Genomic DNA, 24,464 nt, shown 5'->3' with positions numbered 1-24,464 from the left:
AAAAAAAAAAAAAAAAACCAAAAACTTGAGCAGTGTTACAGGTTAAGTTTCTTCCAGAAAAAAAATCTACTAATAAACTTGAAATATGTCTATGTGAAAAGCCTTTTAATATTCAAACAAAATTTAGAAAAGATCTTATCTAGCAATGGCCACCACTGGAAGTTCACAGGTTAGGGTGGCACTGAAAGACAAAGTTTTCACAGTCCAAGCAGCACAGTAAAAGGTGAGGTTTTACACATGCAAGTCTTGAAAGCCTTACTATACTTCAGCTCATAAGACCTCCCTACCTACTCTCTGCATTAGCTGAAAAAGATTGTTCTAAAAGAAATGGCAGCAATGAGTACTAAGTACTCATTTAAACATCTGTTAAAGTACTCAGACCAGTGTGCACAGTAATATTATCAATTATCAAAAGGTATGAGTACGTTGAGACATGAGCCTTAACCAAGAAGTGGGCTAGGATACCACAGAAACCATCTTTTGAATCCTACTCTATTGGTTGATGTGGGAATGAAGTCCCAAGCACTCTAGCTGTTGTCAACTTCCTTTTGAGGTGCCTAACATTCCCCTCTATTTTGAAAGATGAATGCATGAATCTAATATAGAACTATTCTTTGAATCAGGAATCTAGAAAATACAGATACGAGCTTATATAATCATATGGAAGGACGGAGATCAATTCCCAGGCTCCAGTATATGATGGGGAGCTTCTTAAAGCCCAAGTTACGTATGCAATTTTTAGATGAGTAAATGTAGAGCATTTATTTCAAAACCATTTGAGCATCATCAAAATATATTTTGTTAGTGCCATAAATAAATCACTGAACAGTTGCTAAAAAGTACTTGAGTCCTAAATGAACAATGCTACAGCACTGGCTTATTCTTTTCTAACTTTGTGACTCTAAATTTACTTGACTGGATTTTTTCATCAGTCCTTACACACGCCCCTACTATTTTCAGCTACATCCATTCAGTAAACACTTGCTTTATATGGTTCAAAAGTTTCTTTTTTAAACACAGTAGAAAACATTTGAAGTCCTGTTATGAAAGTCCCTGAGCAGAAATGATCAGGGAACAGGAAAGTACAGGGGAAGAAAACAAAGGAAGACAGAGGCAGAAGTACTGTATCTGCTTGCTCTGTGTTTATTCTTCCCGGGGCATTTGCTAATGACCACAACTGGACAGCAGAACACTAGTTTAACAGAGACCTTTGATCTCACCCAGCTCAGGCATTCTTATGACAAATATTTTAAGAAATCTGATAAAGACCATATTTACCACTTGACTATATAGTCTACTATTTCTTCTCCCACAGAAAACCTCCCCATCTTTCCTCAAAGCTATTTGTTCCACAGTAGCAAGTTAATGAGTGATTACAAAACAATTCCTTATGAAAACGGATCTTATTTGATCTCATCTAGCAGTGCACTGCCTGCTATAGTGGCTCTTCAAATTCCATGACAATCAAGGGCTTTATTATTCAATAGGACTGGTTAACCCAAAACACTCTGAAATCAGTCAGTCAGTCCTTTGTTAATGACATAAGTGCTGTCAAAAAAAGATACATCAGCTTTTAGCTTGGGACCTTAAATCTGGCATCAATGAAGCAGTTTCCCATGTCAGCCTCATAAGACTTTGTTGACTGTCTGTCATTCAAATCCCAAGGGTCACTCAAAAAGAGACTGATGTAATCCTTAATCATCTGCATTTATAAAGTATGAAGCATTCATCTTTATTCGATACCTGCAAAAGCATCTGTCTGAAGCAAAAATGTACCAAAGCAAAATCTTTAAAATCACCACTTAAATTTACCTTCAGTTAAAAGTTACCTGTGTTCTTTACAGCTTAGAATTACTACTCCATCCTCTCTACTTTAGGAGACTAAGATTCACTATCAATAAAAGAAATCCCACCTCATTTCCTACTAAAGGACTAGTGCATAACTGTAAAGACAAAAATTAATACTTGTAATTATCCTTGTTACTTAAGTCAGTCTATCACTGTTCCTTTTAATGACAGTGCCCACTTGTCTTTTCCTCCCCAAACTCTTACCTTTTCAGCATCCTGCTCAAACAGCCTGAGCTGAAAACATTGGTCCAATTTCAATTTCCGCACATGCCACATCTGATGCAGATGCTGCCGTGTTGAGTGCAGCCTGTCCAGCATGGTGGATACTTTGGGTAAAAGATTCTGTAAGTCTGCATTCCCTGACCCAGAGTTCTTTTTGGGAAAGCTATCGCTGCTCTGTATTCGCTGGAGCAACTTTTGTCCTTCCACATCAAGGTCCTCAATGGGGGCCTTAATGACTTTCTTTTTTAATTGTGAATGTTCCTCGATCATATTGCGAGCACCTTCCAAGTCCTGAGGCATTTCCTTTTTTGACAATATATCTTGCAGTTCCTCCAGTCTGGACAGCATATGGGTTGCATTGCTAATGTAGTCCTCAAAGGCAACTCTGATTTCTATCCACTCCTCATGGTTGTACTCCAAACAGCCATCAAATTCTGGGGTTAGCTGAGAAGGATCAACTACTTTGGTAAGGCCTTCCAGAGACACCATATTTGTCTAAAAGAAAATAAAGATGAAAATTAAAAAATGCTGTTACTGAAATAAATTTGAATTTATCTTTCAAATGCTTGGTTCTCTCTGTTTATAAGTAGATCGTTTTACTTATGAAGTCCACGTGACTTCTTTTATAGACTTCTTCTCCAACTTCAATTCTGATCAGCCTCTTGTCTTGTTGTATTACCCCCCAGTCAGAGAAATGTTGTTTCTTTATCTCACCACATTGAAGAAACCACCCTTCTGACTACTATTCTGATTGACTTCTGACTTGCATATTGTACACCAGCAGCAGGATAATGGCAAGATTTATTTATTTGGGTTTCTTCTATACATAATAGAACAATTACTATAATGCAGACAAAATATAGATGAAACCTAATGATTTACTTTTGGGATAAAACTCAAAGTCCATCTTTTTCATACTCAGAGAAAGTACATATGATGATGTGCACATCTAGTTTAAGTATGTTAAAGAAACTATATTCCCTCTGGAACAATTGGCCTCATCTACCTCTCTTCTCATCCACATTATTTACCTGAGAATGCTCAAGATGTCAATCTTGTGATGTCAATCACAATGTAGTGAGTACACTTAAATCGTGAAATAAATATAAATCCATATAGCATAGGGGAAATTACCTCAAACTCGAACTTAGAGCTGCCAAAGTTAGTCCTCTGTTTCTGCCAGAAATTGTCTGGCTTGATTATCAGTGCAACATGAATACAACATGGGAAGGATTCCTGTAAAATCTTCAGCAGAGGCTTTATAGAGTCCCACTTTGACCCACGCATATCTACAATGACAGTGAATCCTCTTTTACATACTTCCTCACTGCAGAAGAAAGAAGAAAAGGTTATCAAGCGTTACAAATTCAAACACAGACAGCACTTTCACAGCAACACACTCCCTAATTAAAGTGTGCTAACCTAATGAACAATCACACCCCTAGGGCCTCGCTGTTGACTACCTCATGCGTACAGCAACTCTCATCAAGGCAATGCAGAACTTCTCTGGAAGCCGGTTGTCACTTCACTGCCAAACTCCTGCTGGGAGATATTTTAAACTTGTTGCTGATTTGACGATCTGCCTTTACCTCCTCTTTCATTTTACTTGTTTATATATGCACGATTCTTCTTCCAGTCTTGTGTCTCTTTTACCCAACACATATACTGAAGTCACCATTTACAGAAGCACCAACATGTAATTCATTTATAAATGACTCTGTAGAACACACACTTTACAGATAGCAACGTTTGTGTTTTCCTAATCATTGAGGGGAACCTCTAAAAGACAGATTGGTAAGCTGTTCTTACCTACCACTTCTGCAATGTTTCGTAAACCGTTTCAGATATCTCAGATTATCTGAGAGTTAAAAATTGTTAGAATGCAGATGAAAACCCTTATTGACGATCACTTCTGTAACAAGATCAATTTCTGGATATATAATGGATAAAAATGTATTTTGTCATTGTGAAGAAGACCACATCAACTTCTTTCTACACAATTTGAGCTCATTTTTGCTGTCCAAAAGTTGGCAGACCTTATACTCAAATTTCCTGGCAACTCCTCTGAGAACAGCAGATTTTGTTTCTTTTGTGCACATAGTACACTTTGTACTGCTGATCAACAGCAAGAATCACCATCAACACCAGAAATTTTGATTTTGTTCCAGGATATACATACTACAGAGACAGGTTAAAATGAAAGGAGAATTTCAAAATCGAGCCATAACCAACAGACTATCAAAAGGCACCACATGTCCACTGTGTGAGTACATGAGTCACTTGCAGGGATGTGACTAACATAAAGGCAATCCTGGAATTTGTGTGGTGAGACTTTTAGAGTATCCAGGAAGTAAGGACACTTCACTGGCATGCTTTATTCAGTCTCACTGGTCACACTATGAGATAGATGAATGACTGATGCTAGAGAGCTGAAGTGCTGCTGAAAGGAGTAGCAATATAACTTCCTTAGAAGAGGAGTTGTTTTAATGTTGGCTTTAAAAAAACAGCTTATAAAGGATTTTACCAAGACAACTGTTGGCTCTCCCAGCTGCCCAAAAATAGCACTGATAACTGAAGAATACACGGAGATTACAACTTCACATTTTTCTGACCACACTCTATATATTTTTCAAAAGTATCACAAAATTAAAAGGACAAATACAAATACTGTTTTGTAGTTAAGACACACCCACCTACACAAAGCCTTCACATTATTTGTGAGTGCTGCTCAGCCCATCCCTTTCCTACCACACAAACTATCCATTCACGAGGAAGAGTGCTTGCCACTGATTCATGAGGCATGCACCTAGTCATCTACAAGACTGTAGAAAGCAGCCCCTCACCACGTGATGCAGATGGGCCCCCCAGTTTCAATCACATAGCCCTTGTCATCTCACAAAAGATGAATTTATTTCAGCTAGGGATCACAAAAATTGTTTCTGCAGGTCTTGGTCAGACAAAATTCTCTCTTTGGTAAATCTGACCTACACTAATACTTTGTCCAGTCAGAGCAGATGACTTAAATTTAGCAACACTTAAAAATCAGATAAATTTTAAATTAATGTAAATTTAAGATGGAATACCACCCTAGGTGTTTTGATCTGTTGCCAAAAACTTTCAACTATGTACATTAACTCTACAGTAATTACTGCAGTAATTAATTGACAAACCGTGGGGCTATTTGCACCAATTATGACTTCTCAGTTAAGGAGTTGTAAGACTTGTATGAAAATAAATCAAACTTTTAATAAAGCTGTTTTCATTATCAAATCTCTTCCATGCTTGCAGAGATATAAAATCCTGAACCAAGCTTCTACTTTAAATCTATTTTGCTGCTAAGTTAGCACATACCATGCGTGAGAACGCAGCTGTATTTTGCTAGATTATCTCAAGACAACTCTCTGGGGCCTATTTTGATGCATATTTGTCTACCAACTTCTCTAGTAACATGAAGATCTAGAGTGTCAGAATATACATCAAACATTCAAATGTGAAGTCCAGTGATTTCAGAGGTTAAAATCTCAAAACTTCTTCCTCTTTTCCTTCCTATATCTCTCCAGATCTCTTGATTAAAAAACAAACAAACAAACAAAAAACCACCTCTGCATTTCAAAGTGAAATAAAAGCCAGAATAATTGAAATACCAAAAATTACTTCTTAGGAAGGCCACAGCCACATTTAACTAGACTTTTAGAATGTTTCTTTTTGGGGTGTTGCTTAATGACAGTACTTATCTGACAACTGACATCTGATGCAAAGAAAAATGACTACAAATTAGCAACTCACAGGAATATTATTTTATTATACAGGAAATTTTATTATTATATAAGAAATTGTATTGAGGTATGCTGCACTAGGGATTTTTTTCTGTCTATAATAACAACTGCTAGGTCACATGCAAACATATTCAAGCATATTCAGAGTTGCTTCATTGCTTCACTCTGTTCCGGATGCTGGCGGAATCTGAGATAAACATAAAATCAGGGTCGTAGGCTCACGTTTCTCCCGAGTTGTACCACACAGAACAAAGCTCTATCTGAACAATGTATATATAATGAAGAATACACTGAACAATGAGTGAATGCATAGATACGTACATACACACACACATACGAGCACTGGATTTGGTGATTTGTTTAAATAATGCACTGTAATAAATTGCTTAATTTTTTTTATAATACACTAACATCAATACTTTCAAAGACATCTCTGCAGTTTTATCCGAGACCTGTACAAGAAATTCTACATATATTTCTCCTAGGTATTCCTGTGTTGTATTAGGATACAATAACTTACCTGACATGAATAACAGACAGAAGCATTGTGATAACCCCAGTCCACACAAGATGTTCTAGCTTGTGAGTGTACTGAAGTACATTACATTTGTTTTTCTGCAGAGCCTCAGAGTCTATCAAGTGACCAGCACTTACCTTGGAATACAAGCTAGGTATGAAATTAGTCTCCTAAGGTCTTCTTGCCGTATTCTATCATGATTACTACGTGCTGGAAACGTTAGAATGGGGCCTCCACGCTTATCTCTGCCACCTGAAAAACAAAACACATTAAAAAAACCCAGTATAACATCATTCTGGTTTGCAAATATAGTATTCATAATGCTTTTAGAAAACCTAATTCCTACTAATGCGACTGAATGCATACCCGCTTTAAAAAGATTTCATGTTAAATGCCAACATGGTCAATTAGATTCCATGTTGGGAATATCAGTGAGCAAACTCTCCCAATTCCTACAATGAGGAAGTATCTGTCAAAAATAAATAAAAAAATTTGAAACAAAGAATAACTACAGTATTACGCGCACATATTACAGAAGCATTTAAGTTTGATGGGCAGTCAGATATCTCTAGCAATGACGCTTTATTATATATTTAACTTTTGAATCAGCAGTTATACAGATTAAATTTAATTGTAAAGTCTGCAAACAGTTCAAGAACACTCAATGTTAATTTCTCTAACTAGAACTAAACTAACTAGAACACCTAACTAGGTATATAATATACTAGATGAGTGTATGGGTACTACTGAAGCATTTTGTTTGTATTTTTACCCTATTCTGATGTGAAGATTCTGAATTGTTATTTAATAGTTTTTTATTTTGTTAGCAATGTAAAACATGGAAATTCTAAGTCCATTCAACATAAGAAGCCAGAAAATCTGACTTTGAGAGAAATGTATCCATCTTATTTGTTACACTGTACACATCTACTGTAGTCAAAATGAAAATGCAATTTTGCGTCAAATGCCTTGCATGTGAAAACAAAATGTTACTATTGCTCACTGTTACAATGTAAGTCAGTAGCCCCTCTCTGTGACATTCATACAACAGCACAAACCCATCCCTACAAACTAAATTTCACATATACATTCTCAAGCACAGATGTGTGTGGACTGTTTTCTCCTGTCCCAAAGAAACACAGAGGAACACCATAAATACCATCCCGTGCCCCAAGTGTTTTCTCATTTAATCAACTCCCCGCTGTAAAAGCAGGTTTGTTAACAGAGTTTTAAAGAGTTCCTTAAAAAGGCGGGCCAAGAGCAAATGAATAGAACCAGTCACTCAGACATCTACCAGTATCCTTCCCAGTGCAGCTTCTGCATGCTTGCTGCAGACCCAAAGCCCAGGATCCCAGAGCGTGTGCTCTGGGCACATTCTCCATGAGTCACTAACTGAAACTCAGAAAAGGAAAAGCTGCTTCAGATTTCTGTCAAGCTGCAGTGGCAGAAACCTAAACATAAGAGGAAATTCAGCTTCTTGACTTCTATGACCTTCTTAAATAGGATAAGAGAGCAAAAACAACTAAACTCTTCTACTGGAGAGGGTTAAGTTTGGCCTTGATGGGATTTTGTCTCAAGAATGCTGAGGATTTTTGCATAGCAAGAGATGGGATGAAGATAGGCCAGAAGCCATAAGAGAAAGGAAGTCAAAGGATCAGCAGCAGCTCCAGCAGGCCTCAAAGCTACTGAACGTAGATGAAAGGCTGCTGCAGCCCTTAATGCTTCCCTCAGCTACAAAATCTACAAAATTTAGGTTTCAACTAGAAGACATTACTAATCTGAACTGCACTAAGAAAGCACTTGATTGCTCAAATTAGAATTTTTCCTTTTCAAAGCAGAAGCTAACAGTGAAGACGATACACTGAATTCTCTTTACATTCTCCAAGTATTTTAAGCAAATTGCTTGTTCTATGCAGACCTCTCAGACTGCCTTCAGCCATTTCCTACAGATTAACGACTTTATCACATTATTTTCCATCATGGAAGAGGAAAGATATATAAATTCTTTTTAGGTTATTTTGGACACTGTCTCGCTTGACTCCCAGCTCCAGGTACACCACAAAGGAAAATCATTTTTAAACTGTGGTGCATAAACTCCTGTTAAATCACAACCTGAAATTTTCATTTGTTGGAGACAAAATTCATCACACAAATTTGACTAATATGACTATATGACTAATGAAGAAATGAATACAGACTTGATTTTTTGCAAAATTAGTTCTGCTATTGAGTCTTAAACCAGGTACTAAGATTGTTAAGTATTAAGCAAAAAAGTTCCCAGGGCTTTGGAATACAACATTTTTTTCTTCATCTGCTAAAGCTTTTACCAGCTTTATGCCTAGAAAGCCAAACTTAGGCTTTTTCCAATAAATTACTCTCATTTCCTTTCTTCCTGATGCTCCTGTGTCATACACAAACTGGAATGTTAAAAGTAACAATGCATTAGGCACCAGGTGGGAATTTCCTGTCTCACAATAGCCTTTGTTCAAGTCAACCCTCTTTTTGTCTTGGTTTTACAAAAACATATTAAGCTACTGCTTTCATCAGTCAGACTTCCATTTCTACCCTTTTTCTTTTATACAAAACCTCCAATGTATTGAGATATTCTGTTTATGCCAAGATGTGTCATACAAGTAGCTGATCAACTCACATGAGTCATGCTAACATGAATTACTTCTGTCCAGTTTACATCACTAACAGCAGTCTTGTCAATGGTCTCCAAATGGCACCAAAACCAATCAGGTTGAGCAGTATAGTTGGTTGTTTTTTTTTTTTAGAAAATGCCTTTTCACCTAGTCTGAAAATACTCAGGCAAAGCTAAGCATCAGGTTTTTATTGAGAGGGAGGTGACCATTTCTTATCCCTGCTCACTGATAGCAGAATGGGAAGAGCATAGAGCTGCAATGGGGAGGCTCAAGACTGGACATGAGGAAAAATTTCTTTACAGTGAGCACACAGCCCACAAACTTTAAGAAGTACAGATGAGTAAGTGCACTGCAGTTCTCATTTGCCCATTGTACAGCATTTAGTTTGTATTTCTTTAAAACAAAACAAAAAAGTCTGCTACCCTGCTCTGCGCCACAGGTAACAGAGACAAGGTAGTTGAATTCTCTTCTATTTAAATATATATTCAGATATACTAGATTATAAAAAACCCACTCATCTTTTTCATTTACAAAAACACATTAACAGTTCACTAAAAGAGACTAGACTAGATTGTGACAATGGAGGAGAAACCCAAGGGTGAATCACATCAGACCTACTGTGGTTTGTGGCAAAGAAAAAGCAGAGACTGAAACAGCCTTTTCAAAAGCGATCAGACTGTGCAAAAAAAAATTATGTTGAGCAGACATGTAAAATGTGTACACGTGCAAACAAATGGAAAGGAAAGACTGAAACAAAGCAATATATAATTACAGCCTAATTCAGCCTAAAACAGATTGAAGAAGCACCTACTGGAGACAAAAAGGGAAGCTCATATAGAGTTTAATTGCAACACAGTACAGTCAGAATGAAAGTAGTACACCAGTAGAAGATGTTTGATATCAAGTGCCATAAATCTTAGTGTATTAAGATTTCTGATTGGATCAGAACATTAATTCAAAAATGGCTTAGGAAACAGCTATCACTGAAACAGTCCAGTGCAGGAATGAGGAGTATTGTTTAGGTATAAATATTGCAGTGAAATCCAAAAGCTCTTTCCTCCTCTACAAATCTTAACTACTTACTGTACCTACAAACACTAACACCAAGTACTAAAGCAGGAGTAGTGCTTCTGAATGACACAAAGGACGCACACTGTAAGCCTCCGTAAGCCAGTTGTCCAGTGGTCTCACATATCTGTATATTCCCAAATATAAGGCTTGACAGATCTTGTTCCAAAATGCTTAAGCCCCAGTGGTGGTGTTAGTTTGGTTTGGTTTCGGGGGAGCGTTGTTTGTTTAAATTACTTGTATTACTGATGTATCTCATTTCATTTCAGACCCACTTGCAATGGAAATGTGAAACAGTATGGATCTTGGCAGATCATCTCCAGCCAAGCTCACTGCCCACAGCTGTTTGGTCTGCTCTTCTGTCAGAAGCTAACTACCTTCACACAGGAACACTGGCAACCATTTCTGCCTGCCTGCTCCTCATCTCCTTTAGTTTATAATCTATCATCTCCATTTAAATTCATCTTCAGCTTACATTTAGCCTCTTTACTTTCACAGAATTAGTGCCTTTTGAGAAGGCCAAATGGTTAAAAGCACACATTAGAGAAAGCCTATCATCTTTCATCTCCTTTGTAAGGTGTCTAAACTAAGCTCTGGATAATCTGGAAATGTAGAGGTCTTGGAATGGAAACAGATTACTTTTTTTCATGCAGTGCCATAAAGCACGATCAAAACAAAAGAGCAATGAGGGATCAAAATTCTGTATTTAATTCCATTTACTTTTTTCCTTTCCTCTGAAAATATAGTTTTAAGCAAGACTTCACCAGCATTGCAATTCATAAGGAAAGGCATCAGGACATTCTAGATTATCAGGCAAATTGGTCTGTTATGTCAGTCATTTTACAAAACATTATTTTTGTTTTCGAATGATACTTAGAAGCACAGAAAGGACATAAACTCCACACTGCCCCTGCAAGCATCATGATCCAGGGAATCTCTTGCAACTTCAGGGATTATTTTTTTTTATGCTTTAACAAACATAAATTTTATTTCTGCACTTCTAAATAAATGATGCCCTTTCCCATCCCCCTCCTCACAAAGAAAAAAAAAAAAAAAACCCACAACAAACAATAAAAGAAACAAAAATAGAAAAAAACAAAAATAACCACCAACTTTCAAATATGAGGCTGTCCTCCAAATCATGTGACACTACAATTATGGCAAAGAGAATGATGCTGACTCATCCCAACAGGTTTGGAAGCACTTACTTCAGAAAGTTCACAAGAATAAGCACCTCGAACAGTCATCATTCCATCAAGTAAAGTTATTAAGTTATAGAGTGTGTTATACACTGTTAAATCCTCTGCTACTTCTTGTTAGGTAAACAACTAATGTTCAAAGTGTATGCAAGAGATAAATTAGATGCTAACTCATTTCACCACAAAGATATGTGTGCTTCAAAGGATACACTAAGAAATTTCACCTCTGCAACAAGGATATTTCTCAACAGGTCATGCCTCGGACTGACCTGTAACAACGCCAACTCTGTACAACTATCTAGCAGAAGAATTTGAATTAGTACAAGGAATATGATTACAGCACAGGAAATTGTTTTAAGTAACACTATTGGATATGCAGAGGGTGGCAGGACAAGAAGTTTGCTCTCCATTTAACAAAACACATACCTTTATTATTATACATCCTTTCCCATCAATATTAATGTTACGGTTGGGATATCTAATGGTATTCGTTGCTCTCCTACATTTCTATGATTTTTACAATGGTAGCTGTAATGTTTAAAATATCATTTTATATGCAACTGATATGACAGTTAAGCACTATACAACAAAAGAAAATAACTGTACCTGAAAGGTATGCAACTTTTTCCTTTAAAATTGGCAAAACTTCCATAGCCTTCATTTCATCATTTTTGCGAAACCCTGAAAAACATCAATACAAGGTAATTAGTCAGAAATTCAGAGAGTAGCTATGACTTCTAATGAATGTACTGTAATAACATTTACCTCTGAAAACCAATGTTAAAATGATAAGAATTAAGATAATCTCATAATAAAAGACTGCACTAAGTAAACTGTAAACATTTAACATTTATCAATAAACAAGTCATTGCTTCGATTAATTTAACATAAACATCATGGCATGCTAGTTAGACCTGAAAAGACAGAACACTGCCATTAGCCATTTCCATCAGTAAGTTACAAGAATCGGTTGGCTCCTGTTACTTTAAATATTCCAACTTCAGCTCGAGCATGGGCGCAATATCAAGCTAATAAGAGTAGACACCTTTACAGCAAGCACCAACTTACTTTCCATCCTCAAAAAGAAAAAAAAAAAAGCCGAATTCGACACCACTATTTAGACTTCATTTTCCTTACATCACTTCCACAAGCAGAATCAGAGATCAAGCTGCAGTTTTTCTGCTACCTTACAAGAGCAGTATCTTGTAACAGAAGGTACATTTTGCCTTGTTAATTCTACACACACACAGTTTTAAGTGGTCCCTAGGGGGAGTGATTACAGACAATTTTGCAAAGCCATACATTACCAACTAGCCCTCCTCTTGCATTACATTTCTGTGGCCAAATTCTAAACTTTTCTTTTACAACAACAACAAATCATCTTTGAAGACGGTATCTATTCTGGGATAAGATAAGCTTCTTAATTATTGATAGTTTCTGGCAGTTACTACAAGAGAAGCTCAGGTATGCACATGCCAGACTCTTCTAAAATGTATTGCTCTTCCTTTCTAGAAAGGGCAGAAGAACCTGACCGTGATGCTCAGCAGCTATCACCTCTCTTGAAAGGAGAGTGAAGCAGCATGATAGGTTTCCTGTGGAAGACTGCAGACTAACAATCACCAGGCATTTTTTAAAAATGCATTAGAGAAACGTTGGTCAGAAGTACCACATATATAAGCTGCAGCAGCATCCCCTCATTTCACTGCTAGTATTCAGCTGGGATATCGTCTCACCACCCGCTGACAGCAAACAGAACAATACTGAACAAATCTCACTGGCTAGTTCCCTGTTTGATTCCCTGTGTAAACCACAACACAACTAAACCCAGACTGGGCAGGAGCTCTCAGAGCAGCTGACCAGAGTGCAACGCTCCCTCAGGCAGCACCCTGCCAGCAGCAGCACCAGGCCCACCATGGCTGAGGAGGGCAGGGATCTGTCTCCTGCCAGCCCCAAGGCTCCCGAGGGCTGCACATGGTCCAGAAGGGACCTCTTGCCTTACTTACAGAGTACTGGTTATGGGTTAGCAGTTGTTTACTGAAACTGCCTACTGTTTTATTCCCACTGTGTCTGCGTTCAGTAGGAACTAAAGCTATAACCAAGAGTTTAAGACAACCTTGGGCTTAAATAACTCAATTTAAAGAGACAGCAAATATCTTTTTCCATCCTGAAATACTTGGGCCTCAGCTGACTGCTAAGGCATGCAGGCACGCTTCCAGAGCTGCACGCTTGCTGTGCTGTGCTTTCAGCTGCCTGCTGTAAGCTTAATGCTGCACCATTTTCTAATCAACTGTGGCAATTTCTTTTCTTTACAACAAATTTAGAGGTAGAAAACACTTTCTCCTCACCTACAAAGCATGCAGTACTGTGTTTGCTGTCCGTTTTAGCTCAGAATTATCCTGCCTCCTCCTTCCAACCCACAGCCTGCCTGCAGCACCTCAGAGTGTGCGCAGCCTGCTCTGCCTGGGGCACGTCAATTTCTGTGGGCACTAAGGGGTGGCTCTAGGTGAGCAGCCCGGCCACTGCGGCAGTGCCTGGCTCCAGGTCTGTGTGTCCTTGCAGCTCCTCGGATTACTGCTCCTGCTGCACCAAACAGATTATTTTTATTCCAGTTCCGCAGCGTTAAAGCTCAAAAGAAAAGGCTGTGGGGATTACAGTTGATGGTGGAACACAAGGAGCAAGCAGGATGAAGGAGGCAATAAAGTACCGTATTTTGAGTGCCCAGGACTCACCACTACCACACGCTATGGGAGGTGACGTCATCCAACCCGGGAGATGACATCATCCTCCCCATCCCCTGCAGCGGACAAAGGCTGCAGCAGTGTGCACGCTGCTGTCCTTACAGGCAGAGTGTGCATGCATTTATTGTTCCCTTCACCACTCAGTGGTGAAATCCACTATTTTTATTCTTTTTTTTTTTTTTTTTTGCCCCCGAATATGGATTTTAATAATAAATCCTATCCTTACATGTTTCACAGACACTTCTGTTCCCCAAACAGTAACACCACCCCTTTCAGTACCCACTGAAGGAACACTCGGTTACGGCTCCACGCTCTGAATAGGCAGCTCCTGCCCTGCTGCTGCCCCACACATGGTACAGACACTCCTCTAACTGCCAGCTGGGATGAGGGAGCTCAAATCATGCTAATTAATATGCAATGTGAGTAGATGAAGCAGCACATGAACAAGCAGCCCGCTTCCATTTAGGAGATGCTTCTCCCCAGGAAGCGTTCAGAATCACAAATTCCCAGAGCTCCAAGAGCACAGCCTCCCACTGGAGCAGTGCCAGCATTCAGTGCCACCATCCTTACTGAGGCCTTGCATCACACAACAGAGGTCCCCAAACACTGAGGTACAGCGAGCATCTCAGATGTGCAGTAACAACAGCTCGATGCCCTGCTCAGTGGTTCACACATCTGAGAGAAATGCTGCCCCAGTGTATGGCAGAGGGCTCCTTCAGATTCATTACTTCTGTTAATCATCTTGCACTGTAGGATTTGGTAGTAGCCACACAAGTAAAAGCTACAGATGAAGTAGTGGCACATACATCTTTAAAGCTAACAGATCAACTACAGAACAGAGATACAAAACACAGTCACCGTTTCCCCAAAGTTGTGTTACTGCTGCTGGAATACTGAAGTCTCTTTGGCACTTTCAGGTGCCTTCACTGATGCTCAGTTGAGGTAAGCTGAAATCATGCAAACTCACTATGCAAGGACACAACCCAGTTTCATAAGAATTATCTTACTAAGACATCAAAAAGAATAGGAAATTGAGGCTAAGAGCTGCATCTCTTTGCAAAGAGGCTGAACAACTCATCCATAGCTGCCTCTCTCAGAAAGATGACTCAAAACTTCTTTGAAACACAGCAGAAAAAGCTTTCTGAAAAGACAGGCAAGCTAAAAAGGAACACTTGTCTTGAACTTGCACATTTACAAACACAACTACTTTTCACCTCAACACATAAAATCAAGATCTTTTTACAGCCACAAACAAAAAAAGAGGCCAGAGACTCATCATAGAAGACACTGATGCTTTCAGCTCTCTTCTGATTCCAGAGGAATTACTCTGTGTCGTTTGATTCATCACAGGATACACCAACAGCAAAAGTGCCCCCTCCACCAGGCTGCTCCTTACAGCACCGTCCCTCTCACCCCTGCCTTTTGTGACAGAAATCGAATTCTAAAGAAAAATAAAACTTCCACAGAAAAAAAAGAGACCACTTCCTAATCAATAAGCATCTCCCTATATCTAGGTAAGGTGCAGAGACACAAAGTTGTTCTGCATTCACTGCCTCTCTGTGTTAACGAACTTTTTTTTGGATTAGAGACAACAACAACTGTTGCCAGTTAACATTTAAGAAAAAGGCTCCAAGACGTTGCTGCATTTCTTCTGTTTCACAGCATAAAGAATATTAACTACAAGATTCTGAAATCTGAGCTATTCCCTGCAACTGTAAAGTCATCACAGCTACATTTCAAGAGAAATTGCTTTCAAGCTCATTAAGAAAAAAGACAAATAAAACAAAAGACAGAATAAAGAAGCTGCAAATGCACTAAAATTAAATCATTATTAGACTGACGCATTCAGGTTTCATTGCTTGCCTATTTTCTTCCCTTGTATCTCAAATGATGACATTAATCCTGTATCTCCAAAGCCTATCAGTTAACAACTGTATATGATAAACGTCAGCTACAGGTTTGTTTATGCATTACCTCCAACGTTTTCCAAGTGTGCAGAAAGAAAGAGAGCACACAGCAGGTTCCTACTCTCCTATTTTGCTACGTAGAGATTGTTAAAATAGGGCAGTGGGCCAGTTTCTAAAGATTGCTATAGCCTATGGAAAAGACAAAATCTGAATAGATTTGCAGCACAGTGAAACCCTTCACATCTTTATGCTGAAGTTACTATATGTGAAACAGCACTAAGCAAGTCAGTAGAACCATTCAATTCTTTCTTTTCGTCAGTAAGATCTGGAAAAACGCTTGCAGAGCTGCACCAGTTCCTGGGAATACAGCTGGACCCAGAGTGCTGAGGGACGCGTGAGAAAGAACTTTCAGAGAGCAGAAAATGGCAAAAACAGCACTAGTGAAAGGGATACAAAAGGTAACTAATGCTAATGCATGTATGGCATTACTGACAGCTTTTTCTGATTTAAACTTGGAATTTTAAGTGCCAAATTCAATTTCATGAGTGGCTTAACTATAAATTCAAACCCTTGTACTCAAGCACAGCATTCATAGAGCAGTCAGAACTGTCAGTTCACCAACTGCACTGTTATCACTTCCTGATATAGACATCGCCTGTGTTCATTTCTGTTCAGCAATCTCACACCATCTTTTCCATTGCAACAAAACAACAAAATTCAGAGAAATTATAGCTCTGTTCTCCACCCTTCACGAGCTCCCCGAAGAGCAGTTATAACAGGTACTGTGGTAACTCAGTACTAACTTTTAAGAACGGATGTTATTGCATCTTCAAGAACATATATTTCCTTTTAGAAAAAAAAAAAAAAAAAGAGGAACTCCATCAGTGTTTTTGTTTTTGTTTTTGTTTTTAATGACATACAGTATTTTGAGCAACATTACTAACCTTGGCATTCACCTTTTGCTCATTCAGACATTTTCTTGGACTAGACTGTATGGCGCTTACAACAAGGATACCAAGAAGCCTGTCCTTAATTTGATGCAGTTCCAACTGCATGACACAAGCATCCTTTGGACTCCTCCAGCTCTTATCTAGCTGAAGACTGAGTCTATCTGAAGACCTTCAAACTTTTGGTACAATCCCAACAGCTCACAGAAACATTTCTCCTCTTTCTGTGTTGCTCTGCAACCTCTCTACTCTTCACACACACTGCACCACATTGGAGCACACAGGAGCGCACCATGTTGGTACAATGCTGATATGCAGTGATGTCATGCTGCCAGCCGGGGCCTCACAGAAGCACACAGCTTAGAAACTGCCTTCAAGGAAGGAAATCTGATTTATTAGACTGTAGTGCGCTGCTTATACACTATGTACAGTTTTTGGCTAAAATTAATCTCTCTTACTCTTTGTAACTGTTCAGTGCTTTGTCATCCATAACACCAAGACACCTCTCCTGGCTGTGTATTATTACTGAGAGAGAAATGGTTACAAAATTGCCATAATTGAACAGAGAGGTGGCAGATGTCCTGTGCCTGGGGACATCTAAGGTTAGACTGGACAGAGCTCTAGTTATCTGACCTAGCTGTAGGTGTTCCTGTTTGCTGCAGGAGAGTTGGACTAGCTGGCCTTTTACAGTCCGCAACAACTCAAACCATTCTATAACTCTGTATGGAAGTGGTGGGGTCACCGTCCCAGGAGATGTTTAAGAAACGTGGAGACGTGGCACAGAGGAACATGATTTAATAAGCATGGTGGGGGTGGGTTGGCAGTTGGATAGATGACCTTAAAGGCCTTTTCCAGCCTTAACAATTCTGTGGTCCTACAAAAATACATTTTTCATTCAAAACTAAACTGAGACCCAATACCTGATCTGTTTTCTTCCTTTAAAGCAAAGGGACTCATGCATTCAAATACTTCCATATTACCTGCAGGCATTCATCCTGCTCCTGCTGTCCCACCAGTGCTACTGGGAGCTCACCTGTTTTGGTGGGAGCACCGTTCAGTGCTGCAATGCCCCAGCAGCACACCCTGTAGCGTTCCTGGTGCTTCTGCTGACAGCCACTACTGACACACAGCTTCACAGGCCCACATCATCACAGCACCCAGTCTCCTAGTCTAACTTACTGCTTTAACAGCAGTATTAACAACGTTTTGGTTTGAAACGCAGCTTGAGTGAAAGGTGGTAGCTCCTGCATTCTGCTCAGCAACAGCTGGAGCACAGCACGTTAGTTCATGTCCTTTGGCTCTTGTTCCAAACCACCATCTGGAGAAACTTTTTTTCCCCACTGCAATTGACGGAGGCTACAGCAAGGGCAGCACAAACCAGCAGGCTAAGAATCATCCTGAGCACCGACAGGAGGAACTGTTGCCATCAAGCTTAAAATCAGTCAAACTTAGAGCCAGACTGCATGTTCTTCCGAATAACTTTTTATTGCAAAAAGCACTGCTTTTGTGCTACCAACTTACCCTATGTAGGATTCATAGGTTTTAAGGCATTTAGAAGCTGCATTCCTTCCTGCACCATTTTGCCTGTGAAGACGTGTGGATACTTAACAACGGCCATCGACTTCTTGCAGAAGTTGTTTGCAAAAACAGGAGTAGATCACGTTCCTATTTGGAGACCTTAGCACTCAAACCAAGACGGTCGGTGTGTTCGTGTTTGTTCATTCCCGCACAGACGTTTCGCATTTCGTCACCGTGCAGAGCCGCCGTGCCGCGCAGGGGCCACCAGCCGCTCAGCAGCGCATGGCGCCGCCGCCTCGCGGAGCTGGCACGTGACGCTGCAGAGCCACTGTACCAACGGCGGCGCAGCGCTGCGACAGCGCAGGGCGGGGGGACGCCCGCGCTGCAGCCCCGCCCGGGCGCCCGCAAGTGGGCCCTGTCGCCCCGGAACAAAGGGCCTGCGGAGCGAGGACAAAGGCGGCCGCCCCTCCGTGCAGGGACCTGCAGGGTCGGGAGCCGAAGGGTGACGGATGGGCCGTTGCTTCTTTCCATAACGTAACGTTCACGCGCGCATTGAAAGAAACCATATGCTTTATCCGGGAACTACAGTTACGTTAAGGAGGAATGCTGTAATCTCCCGTCTCCCAGAGCGCGGGTAGCGCGAGCGGTGATCGGCACACGTTCCCAGCCGCCCATCCCAGTCACACCGGCAGCAGACGGCAGCGCACCGGGTCCGCTTCATTGCGGCAGAGGCCGCTCATCTCGCACCCCCTGCCAGGGGGTGGGCAGGGACATCTCCCCCTAGACAAGGTTGCTGAAAGCCCCATCCAGCTTTGATGGCCTTGAGTACTTCCAGGTACGGGGCATCCACAACCTCTCTGGACAACCTGTTCCAGTGTCCAGCCCCCTCACAGTAAAGAATGTCTTCCTGATACCTAGTTGAAATCTATCCTCTTCCAGTTTAAAGCCATTTCCCCTCGTCCTGTTGCTAAGATGTAATATCTCTAATTAAGATCACAAAAGCCTACTGAACCTAAGATGGATTAAAATGTTTTTTGGGGGGGCTTTTACAATAAAGGTTCCCTCCTCACAAGACTGTACAAACATGATTCCCTGGATAAATTCTGTGAGCCAACAGGAGCTAGTACTTTGACTGTACTAACAGGCAGCACTGCACTTTGGCACGCATAGAAACACATTACTTCAGAAGCCTGCATGACTTCAGCAGCCAACAATGCATTTTAAAAGCAGAAGGTACAGTTTTAACAATGTCTCTTTCTTCATGTGTTCAGTTTCTGACACAATCAAATACACAAATTCTCTCTGAAAATGTTCAACTCTAAAACCAGTTAGCAGTTCTAAGCCACCTAGAATGCATGGTTGGGAAAAACTAACCTCTGTAGAACAGATCAGCAACACAGTGGGAAATCCGACTTCTCCAGCTGTTTTTGTTTGTTTGTTTTAGTGTTTTTATTTCTAGCACCATCTCATCATGTTAAAACGAGAATTTTTGATGCTTTTTTTTTTTTTTTTTTTAAACACATTATTAAATGAGAAGCACTGTTCTGAAGTGCCTTCGGTATAGAACCACTTTTGTTGCAGACAAGTCATGCAGCAGCATTCTTCTTCACTTCTGAGCTCTGGTACTCTGACATGAGAGTTTGGCAACTTGAATGGAATATTCTACCATTACTTCAAGACCAAAACAAACAAAATTTGTAGAAATCAAGTCACATTAGTGGCTTACCTCACCTTTTGAGCCTTTTTAGCCATTGACTACTTGAACACTGCACAGCATCCAGCCTAAGTCGCTTGGCTTTTTCAAAACATTTGAACAGACAGTGGGTGGAACATGGAAAATGGCACTGAGTCCAACACTGTGTTACTGAGCACTCAGTTAGAAGACTGCGACTTCTCTATAAAAAACTTCCCTGAAAGCTTCAATAGCTGATACATCAAAGCCGCCTCCCTTCATGCTTTCCTAACCAAGTGAATAGGGCCTGCAGCTCCTAGCTTATTTGATTACCAAGGGCGCTGCTAGTCAGCCCAACATGCATCTCAGGCAAGGCCAATATTAGAAGATTAAACTGCCTACCAAAGCAGCCTGTTGTTGGCAGATGTGAGTTAATCCCATCCTTACACAAGGCCTGCTTTTGACCTCTTTGGGTAACTGATTGCCATTAAAACCATTTTTCAAATGAATGTTCTTATACCCAGATTTGCTAAGCTGTCGTTCTTCAAGCTCTTGGCTCAAAGTGTTACTATTGATATGAGTTCCCTAAAAAAATCAGTTGTTTAGGTCTTTACAATTTTTCCAATTTAAACTAAAATAATACTGACGTTATGTCAGTATTTGCAAATTTCATTTCTCAAAATCACTTCCAATTAAATGAGAAAGTCAAGTTTATTGTTTGTTTTTTTTTTTAATTGAAATAATTGATGATTCTGAGCAACAGCTTTTCATCTGCACTTGTTTTGCCGTATCTAAAATTGAATCATTTAGATAAAAAGAATAATAAGAGTTGCTGTAGAGCTTCTAGGTGGTAAAACTTACCAGTCTGTTTCCATTTTACCATGTCAGCCCAGTCTGCAGTGCCTACCAGCTGATTGAAAGAACTTAGACTTTATTATATCACACCCTTTAAATGCTTCTATCAAAGATACCAATGCAAGATGACATAGGTAGGGTAGGTAGAAAGTAATTACTGGCAGCCAGTGGACTAACCACAGGGATGTAGCAGAAAGTTACTTGCAGCTTTCCAAAAAGAAACACTTCTCTAAGACATTAAGCCTTAATCAAAGTGCTAGCTCAGAAGTCCACAATACAGCTAGACTGCTTTAATTTCCTGCTATAGAGCTCTGTGCAAACAGTTACTGACAGCTCATGAAATGATTGTGGTGAATATAAGCGCGTGTGTGTGTGCGCAAGTACTGACATACAGCAAAAGTGAAAGAATGGGTTCTGACAAGTTCCATGCAGCCACACTATCAAAGATGTGATTTGGTAAATAGTTCCTGTTGGTGGCAATGCCTGCTTAGGACAGAATTGCATAATATTTACCAGAAGTAGGCTAAGGATTCTTTCTTTGATTAACCATCAAGCAGACTTCCAAATACACACAGCAGGACACACGGATGAGTTAACAAATGTAAGGAGGAAGAAAACAATATTCTGTTCAAGTCAAAAGTGAACCAACTTATCTGTATTAAGTCACAAATGTCTGTAAACAATTTTGCAAGGAACTGTAATTATTTGAAATATTAATCTTGGCCTTCATTAAGAGAAGGCTTATTGACTATTACTGGACTACAACAAAGTATTGTATGCACTTAGTATTCACATCTCAAATATGAAGATACAAGGGCATTAATGAACATTTCTTACTAGCACATCACTCCACCAAAGAGGATAAGGGCATGAATCATAAAAGAAAATAAACTACTTGGAGAGATACTTTAAAAAAGGCAAAACAAAAAGACTTTGTGATGGCAGCCATGAAAATCTCCCAGACGCGCTGAATTTGCAGACACAACCAAATTAAGAAAAAATATTCTGTAGCACATTAACAGATTTTTAGAATCTGTTATGGACGACCTTGAAGTTATCTGAAACCAGATCTATGTTTAATGAAATAAATGCAAGTTAGTGTTTAAAAAAAACACTTAGATTTTGACTTTAAGTACAACTCTTTGCAATTCTTCTAAAAAAGTCAAAAAAAAAATTAAAAAAAAAAAAGATGTAAACTTCAGGGAAACAAGTTCAAGAATTTCAGTTGTGGAATAGTATTGAAAACAGAGACTGTATTTAGTAAAACAAACAAACCAAAAAAAAAAAAAAAAAAAAAAAAAAAACCAAGCATATTTAACTTGCTGAATTACTTGAAGTGATTGACTATAGTTAACAGAAATCAACATACCATACACTAAAATAAATCCTGATTAAAATAACCTCCTCATTCTATATATGCCTTGTATTTCTGCATATTTAACAAGTATTGTAGATTTGAAGGATATTACTATAGAGTAAGAGCCAGCTCCAGTAGAGCCAGAGTAGGGAGCAGAGCGGGTTCTAGAACTCCAGCCTACCAAAGAAGCAGAAGCTCAACTAAGTTAAACAAACCAACCATATCTACATGTTTCACTTCAAGGGTACTGAACATTAGAAGCTCAACTGTGAGTTTCAATTTTAACATACTATGGCAACTCCAAGGAAAATAAAGCATTCGTCATGTGTTGACTTGGGTCTTGAACTAGGAAAGATCTTTACAGATCCTTTTAGTTTCCAAACAGAAATAAAGACATTTTTGAAGAGAAGGATCACTGAAAACCTACAATAAAAATTTACCTAAAGTAGATGACAGCACTTGTTTGAATGCCACTGGAGTTTATGGATCAAATCACAGAAGATGAAATTATTGCATTATAGTATTTAGCTACAATGCCATCCTCTGAATTCTCACTTTCCAGAATAGTAATTTTAGAGCAAGGAAATAACTGTATTGTTACTGGCTCAGTGATTATTCCTTAATGAATTGTTGCCAGATGAACAGCTTTATAAGTAACATCCTTATCTCCAGAATCTTCTTCATTTACTTAGAAGTGCTATTTACCCTGAATACACCACAGACATTCCTCTTCATAATGAGCTCAGTATCTGCATTTATGCTCCCTTCAGCAGATGACTAATATTACAAGCGTGCATGCTATTTTGATTGACACCTAATAGCATAGCTGCCATTGTCACTTACATCATGCTAAAACATAAAGTGTTACCCACATCTATTTGGAGAGTAAAAGAATACAGAATTGCTTTGACACATTGTCAAGAAGCTCTGTCAAGCTTCACCCACCATAACTGTGTTTTCTGTTTCTCCATCTTACAAGGTCATTAACTAACACAGAAGTAGAGAAGATTCTACCATATCATAGCTACACACTCATTTTAATTTTGAATATTATGCAGTAACATGCCATTACAAGACAAAGTACAAGGAACATTCAATCAACTTACCATTCAGAAGTATCAGTATAGCACTTTTTTGGTTTGCATCCCACTTATAAGAGCACATAGTTCATATCATACAGGGCTAATATACCTGTGGCCAACAGAATAGATAAACTAAATGATGTTTATAAACAGCAGCAAATTAAATCCTTACTCCTTTGTTAGGGGAAAAAAAAAAAAAATTGATTTAAAAAATTCGGATTTGACTTCAAGACCAGAGTGAATTTGATATAATTTCCATAAGGGAGAGGTTTCTAACTCATCCCAGAAGCACTGTTTCCAAGTCAAAAGATTTTTCACCCAGTCATGTTTGAGCAATCAGATGAAAAAAAATGTGCAATGCATGTCCAAAATCCAAGCCATCTTGGTCGGTGTGTATCTTCTGCTTGTACAGTTTGCTTGACTGTCAGTTTGTTTAACAGTTGCTCTGCCTGGATTTACTACCAAATAGGCTTTGACAGTGATTGCTATTTAATCCTATGTAATACCCAGATGCAACTGTTCCCAGATCAGAGGACAGTTTAAAAACCACAGTCTCCCTGGCTGCATACAAGTCTGGAGTCATGTACCAGAAATCTTGTAGCTGCAAAACTCAATAATAAAACGGACCACTCCACTGCAAACAGAACTATTCACCTCTTTTATGTGTACAGTCAATGAAAAGCAAGTAATTACAAATGAGATTTATAATTCTTTGCTTAAAATTTCAATTTAGTAATCTGAAATTGGTCACGTTTATATTAGGTAATGGCATTTCAATAAAGCCAAAAAAAAAGTTACCACCTAAGTGTCTGAACTTAAGCTATGGTTCACACAGTGTCCCACAAATGGCAAAACCTGAAATACCCTCAATGCAGTGTAATTTAAACTCGAGTTAACCTTCCCTCTGCCCACTGATCTATGAAAAGCCTACAATTTCAGCTACAGAAGTTATTACATAAAAAAAACTATGGCATACACAAGAATTAACTAGCCAGGAGATGCCACAGAAATGTATAATGAAATCTAGAATTATTTCCCTTAACTGTTTAATCTCTGTTTACATTACACTGAAACTGAATCCTTCAATTATCCCTGAAACATCCACATCCCAGT

The 24,464-nt window shown here is 39.2% G+C and overlaps 1 protein-coding gene across 3 annotated transcripts in view; it reads right to left on the bottom strand.

Annotated features, from left to right (window-relative positions):
- Positions 1-24,464, bottom strand: part of TRIO (trio Rho guanine nucleotide exchange factor) — a 224,023-nt gene that overhangs the window by 153,774 nt on the left and 45,785 nt on the right. For all 3 annotated transcript variants that reach the window (XM_042808742.1, XM_042808744.1, XM_042808745.1), the window contains exons 2-5: positions 11,882-11,956; positions 6,501-6,615; positions 3,205-3,397; positions 2,053-2,565 (exon numbers count right to left, since the gene is read on the bottom strand). In XM_042808742.1, coding sequence (XP_042664676.1) covers positions 2,053-2,565; positions 3,205-3,397; positions 6,501-6,615; positions 11,882-11,956 — 896 coding nt within the window. The remainder of the gene's footprint in view (positions 1-2,052; positions 2,566-3,204; positions 3,398-6,500; positions 6,616-11,881; positions 11,957-24,464) is intronic.

This window comes from Centrocercus urophasianus, unplaced genomic scaffold (assembly GCF_019232065.1).
Source record: "Centrocercus urophasianus isolate 14NV4802_14NV808 unplaced genomic scaffold, USGS_Curo_1.0 seq_11, whole genome shotgun sequence".
NCBI classification, from domain to species: Eukaryota; Metazoa; Chordata; class Aves; order Galliformes; family Phasianidae; genus Centrocercus; species Centrocercus urophasianus.
The sequence above is the reverse complement of the archived record's forward strand: the minus strand, read 5'-3'. Positions and strand labels throughout refer to the sequence as shown.